At 39.8% G+C, this 6163-nt stretch overlaps 1 protein-coding gene across 1 annotated transcript; it reads left to right on the forward strand.

Annotated features, from left to right (window-relative positions):
- Positions 1-226: 226 nt before the first annotated feature.
- Positions 227-2514, forward strand: LOC109169328. Its single transcript, XM_019318205.1, has 4 exons — positions 227-575; positions 652-766; positions 874-988; positions 1305-2514. Exons 1-4 carry the CDS (start codon positions 475-477, stop codon positions 2219-2221), a joined length of 1248 nt encoding a protein of 415 aa, XP_019173750.1. The 5' UTR covers positions 227-474; the 3' UTR covers positions 2222-2514.
- The last annotated feature ends 3649 nt before the right edge of the window (positions 2515-6163 follow it).

The following is a 6163-nucleotide window of genomic DNA, read 5'->3' on the forward strand; positions in this document are numbered from 1 at the left end:
AGAAGTTTGTTCGCTATAGACATAATCTTCACACTGCTATTACTGACTAAGCCCGTGCAGACATCTGTTTCTTTTTCTATCATTGTTTATTGTTTACTCCAAAATATTAAAAAAAAAAAAAAAAAAAAAAGGCTAAAAGGAAAAAAGAGGAGTAAAAGCCCATCCCCCACCTCACCTCACTTCACCCCCACACCTAACACCCTACACCCAACCTAAGAAGTCCTTATTCCGATGTTGAAACATCTTTGAGTCTCCTGTGTTGTGTTCTTTTCAATTGCTCACTGTTAGACTAGTTAATCTATGGTACTGCATTGTTTGAAATGTAAATAAGGGGCCAGGAGTGAAAGTCACAAGTCAAGCAAAGCAAAGCCTTTAAGAAGAAAACAAACTAGTACAACTACTTCTCTCAAGAACCCTTCTTCCTCCATACTTTTTCTTCTTCTTCTCTCCTCTTCTTCAGAAGCAAAAGAAAAGATGCCTAGACCCGGTCCAAGACCCTATGAGTGTGTGAGGAGAGCTTGGCACAGTGATAGACACCAGCCCATGAGGGGTTCTCTAATTCAAGAAATTTTCAGGTAAACTCTCCCCCCCTCTCCCCTTAAAAACTCTTTCTTTTTAATGCTTTCTTGCTGTCTTGCAAAATAAAAATAGGATTGTGAATGAGAGTCATAGCTCTGCTACCAAGAAGAACAAGGAGTGGCAAGAGAAGCTCCCTATTGTTGTGTTGAAGGCTGAGGAAATTATGTACTTCAAAGCTAATTCTGAGGTATATATATATGCCCAATGGATTTTGACCAAGTTTTGGTTTTTTTAGTTTTTGGTTCCTTTTTCCCAGTATAGTACTGCTGCAATATGTGTTGTTTGTTTGGTTAGGCTGAGTACATAGATCTCAAAACTCTTTGGGATCGAGTTAATGATGCCATTGACACTATAATCAAAAGAGATGAGAGTACTGAGACTGGAGAGCTTTTACAGCCTTGTATTGAAGGTACCCCCCACACCCCCACCCCATTTTGGTTTCTTGCTTTTTCAAAATTTGATTCTTGACTTATAATGTGTTTTGTGTTCCATTTTCAAATGTTTTCATGGTTCTCCTGTGACATTTGACTATCTGTCGCCTCTCTGCTCATATTCTCAGTTGATTCCCAGAATGTTTCAAAAGTCCTTTAAATTCGACACTTTCCCTGTATATTACTGCTTTTTAATTAGCTGTTTGAGGAGTTGTGAATTTCAATTCCTTTCAAATTGGTAGTGTGAGGGGTTTAGAATTGTGAATTTGATTTTTTGTTTGCACCAACTTTTAGCTGCTTTGCACTTGGGCTGCACTCCAAGAAGAACATCGAGGAGCCAACGAAACAATTCCACGGTGTGTTACCTCGGTTCTAGGGACCCCGAGGCTCCCTCGAGTTCTCCTATTAGCTTACGCGACAAAATTCATGGAATGCCTAATGGTTATAGTCCATTTGTGGCGACGGATGTTAGGTTTATGACTGCCCCGAATGCCATGAACCCTGCTGCTTTCCACTCCTTTGAAACTGACGCCAGTAGAGTTCAAAATCATACTAGTAGTGACAAGAGATTTCCTTTCTTACCGGGATGTGTTAACCAAAGATTGCCTACTTCCCCGAGTTCCCATTCTGTTTATCCGTTGTATTTTGGCTCCGAGTTTCACCTTGCAGACGACTCCAGGTGTGACAACAACAAGAACCTTTTCGCCCCTCATCAGCTGAAGGATGATGCAAGAAGGTGTATTTGGAAAAACACTTCTTCGATGCAGAACTTGGATGCTTGTCACGCTCCTCCAAGAGTTAACTCTCTCGCAGATAACCAAACTGGAACCGAGTGTGACTTATCCTTGCGGTTGGGCCCCGTAGGGGTTCCATGCACAAGTGCTGTGAACACTTTGTTGCAAGAAAAGCATAATGGTGATCCAGGCATGTCTCGAGATGGAAGCAAATTGGGCTATCCACCCCCACATGTCGACGCAAGCTTCTCCTTCGTTCTGAACAATCACAGTGTCAATGATCAGTTGGCTCCCGCTTCAAGAAAGGCGAGCTCTCAACCCCAACCCCAACCCCAACCCCAAGATCCAAACTTAGAGGTAATGTTGAAGAAGCAGAAGGTGGTCGTCACTCATCTCTACGAGGATAGACAATTTTGTTCCCCCCTGAAGCTACCCTTTAACCACTTCATTGGCAAGATGAGGAATTCTCGTCCCTAAATTAACTTTAATTAGCCTTTCATGCTTTTAGGCGGGATCCCTCCTAACACTCGAGAAATAGCAGCGGAAGAAGATGATATGCATCTTGTAACCTCTTATCATTTTGGTTTTTTTTTTTTTTTTTTTTTTTTTTTTTTTTTTTTTTTTCTTTTCTCGATGAGTAGTTAACATTACATGGTGCAAATCAAGAAGTTGATGTGTATATATTGAAGCAGCTCTGAGCTCATGTTGAAGGGAAGTTTTAGTCTTTTAGATATTTTGTTAATGCTGGAATGACAGTAAAACTTGGATAATCTAGTATCACTTGATATGGTCTAGGAAACTTCATATAATGTCCCTAATCATTGTTGGCATGAAACAAGTGTTAGTGGGTTTCCACTATTTATGTGCACAGAATTGAAAGGTCCTACCATGCCTAGATTCTTTTGGGAACACTCAATACTATACACAGCATCTCACAGAGCTGAAATTAGCATCTATCTATCATATAAGTGTTGAGAAAGTTAAGATTAAATTAAAGTGAAAAAGTGTTGTGAGGTATGCAGACTGCATTAGCTAGGTTAAGGATTCAAACTTAATTATGATCAAATCTTTGTTTTTTTGTAGATAAAAATATCTATGTATATAACAATGAGTCAAGTCAATCATTCTGGGATAGAACTGATTAATGATAAAAAACAAAAGCAGGTTCTGTTCAATTCAATCATATTATATATACATCAACCTATACATACATCAACCCTTTCCTGCTACGCATCGGTTTCTAATGATCTTCTGTAGGATCATATCACTATAGGCCTTCCCATGGAGAAGTTGGATGTTTGCAGTAGCTCACGCTTTAGACTCTTATCAGTACCCTCATCTTATGAAGTCGGTTCTTTCTTAGCACCAAGTAGCCATTTCCTACTACACATCAGTCTCTAATGATCTTCTGCAAAACTGGTGAGAGATTGTCATTTTTTTTGCCTAATTAAGTTCCTCAACTTTAAAAATCTTAACTAATTTGGTCCTCAGACGTCTGTTTACTCGTGACCAAATTGATAATTTCATTATAGTTAACGGACCATTACGGTAATTAACTCTTCGGTTTAATAAGAGAGGAAATTGTGCATGTGATGACCTTAAGTGGTTCATTGACTGTAGCAAAATTATCAATTTGGTCCGAGTAAACGGATGTCTGACGACTAAACAAACGGAAGACCAAATTGATTAAGATTTTTAAAGTTTGAGGGACTTAATTAGGTTACACTTAACACAGTAAAGAAAAGATGCTATAATAAATGCAGTCCCAACTTTAATTAATTAAACCATTAACCAAACATATGTATGTAAGAAGCACAGAAGGGTAAATGGCCCCATTTTTTAACAATGAAAGAGTTGCAAGGAAGACTGAGGAGGCATTAAAGAGTTCAGAGTTGTGTTAAGTGATAAGGCAATGGAATGGTCCCAAAATTTGAGCAGATAATAATAATAATAATAATTGTGGGAGTTATGAATGTGGGGAAGGAGATTTAGATAGGGGTTAGTACTAGGCCTAGGGGAGGGGGGGGGGGGGGGCACAGGGCCTGGTTATTGCCAAGGGAACAAGGAAGAAGTGTGTTCACAAAGTGTGATAACTCAATAGGGTGAGTGGGGCAGCCCCAAGATACCAGTTTTGGATACCAAAGTTTATTTGAGTGCTGGAAATGATATGATGTTGTATTGAGCACTCTCTGACTTTTCCCACCTTGCATGAGTGGTTGCCATGGCTTTTCTGCAGGCTTTGGGGGGTGGGGGTGGTGGTACCCCTACCCCTACCCCCATCTGCTCAACTCTTCAGTGCATCAGACAATATCTGAACCCTGATGCCTTTTCTTGATTCTAATCCCATATGCTAAGACACAAATCTGACATACTTGATTTAGTGCTTCTGCAGTTCTGCACTTATTTTAAATTTTCTGGACTTCCCACCAAAACCCAACACCACCACCTATTATCAACACTCCCAGAATTTTTTAGGGGGGTGGGTGGGCAATTGTTATACCATGGACCAACATATTGCATTATGAACCATGATACAAAAATTATGTACCTTCAGTTAATCCATTCTGTACTTACCGTTAACAATTTCTGTACATGTAAACTAATATGATAGCTACATGTACAGAAACTATCAACTGCATGTACATGATGTGTCAATTATAGATACAGAATCTGACTTGATAATTGTTGACACATAATATGATAGCTACAGGTATAGAAACTATCAACTGCAGGTACAAAATGTGCCGATACAGAATCTAAAGGTTATTTGTGAACCAGGGTCTACAATGCAAGGTAAACCTGATCCATGGTATAATTTGCCGTTGGTGGGAGGATTTAAGTCATGTAACATTCGACCCAATGACTCCTGTTTCTGATCATCTAATTCTAATGGACCAACTTTAATAGTACACTTGTTTAATTTCTCTGCCCTACTTGGTAATTCATATAATGTTTCTTGCAAATGTAGTTTGTGTTCCAATTGAAGTGCTGGCTGGCATGGAATTCACATTCACCTTTTGCAATATCGACAAGGACTATTTAATTTATTGATATTCACTAGATAGTTGTTGTATTCAATTGAATGTTCTCTATTATTACAAACGATTGTCGGGCATTTATATACCAGGGTTGTGTGACTATCGTTAAATACTTCTTGACTTGACTTGACTAATTTATGAACACAATATTTTGGAGTTTCTTCCAGATATGTTGACAAGAATTGACAATTATTAGTGGGAAAAAAGCTTTTTAAATCACACGTTATTTGTCTTTTTGCATGGACAAGTACATTTTGGGGTGAGCTTGGTCCAAATTAAACCAATAATATGATGGTGAAGATAGTGGCTCTAAAGCTTGAGCTCATCACAAGGCTGCTTCAATGAGCACCCGTGACCGATAATATTATTACCCTAACCGTTGTTTGCAGTTAAATATAATGTTAAGTCAATATAATACTAGAATTTCTACCACTGGCATCCTCATGTAAGATGCTATTTATAAATAGATACAAACATATATTCACATATACTAAAGTACATGTAACTATATATATCTTGTATCACTGATTCCTACTCAAGTAGGAAGAGTTAGGTTTCATTTAACTACGGTATCATATCGGGTTCAAGGTTATGATTTAAGCAACTAGTATTAGAATAATTCTTGATTAGTTAAAATCGAACATAACTATCTGATGGTAATAATGTTATCAGAAAAATAATTAGTAGTACAATGAGCAAAGAGAAACAAACAAGTTAGTATGGCTGATAGTTCTGAGTACAACACATATGCGGTGTCCCGGGGGACCCTCTTACCCCGCGGAGTAACCTTACCCCTCATACGTGCCACACTGGTTTCGCCCTACCTTGGGCTCATAAGGGGAACAACAATAGCCCCTGACTAGTTGTGCCCTCTGAATCGCATCACTTCCCTTCATAGTCAAGTCTAAGACTAGAGACAAACTCTCCAAACTTAAGAGAGTCAGCATGCTTGACTCGACCAGCCCTTAACGTCTAAGGCAAAACAACCCTTAACGCTATTGTCGCCCCCTACCCATATAGCAAGCTAACCAGTTGGCCCGTTCATTCATTGGGTCTAACACAGTCACGCAAAACAGGTCGTGCCATTCACCCCCACCCAAAATCTTGCATGCCCACGTGCTAGGGGAGAAGGACTCTGCCAGAATCGTCGTACTATACTGCCTACGCGTCGTATTTTCCAAGACACATCCCACAAAGTAGTCCGGCTGAGCTGGCGGACCGCCCGAGTCATTTCCTCTCTAGGACCCATCTGCCCCCTGCGGATCACCGAGGTGGAACCGTCATCATCACGTGTGCCCCTTATGCGCCACCCGTGCTCGCATAGTCCTCCCCTTAAGGACCCCACCATAGCGTGCAGCAAATATAAGTACCTACTCTGATA

This window comes from Ipomoea nil, unplaced genomic scaffold (assembly GCF_001879475.1).
Source record: "Ipomoea nil cultivar Tokyo-kokei standard unplaced genomic scaffold, Asagao_1.1 scaffold3314, whole genome shotgun sequence".
Taxonomy (NCBI): domain Eukaryota; kingdom Viridiplantae; phylum Streptophyta; class Magnoliopsida; order Solanales; family Convolvulaceae; genus Ipomoea; species Ipomoea nil.

Excerpts from the sequence above, each read along its gene's own strand:
- LOC109169328 (XM_019318205.1), top strand. The coding sequence starts at position 475 with ATGCCTAGACCCGGTCCAAGACCCTATGAGTGTGTGAGGAGAGCTTGG. Across the intron at positions 576-651 it reads CTAATTCAAGAAATTTTCAG|GATTGTGAATGAGAGTCATA; the intron begins GTAAACTCTCCC and ends AAATAAAAATAG. Across the intron at positions 989-1,304 it reads TTTACAGCCTTGTATTGAAG|CTGCTTTGCACTTGGGCTGC; the intron begins GTACCCCCCACA and ends ACCAACTTTTAG.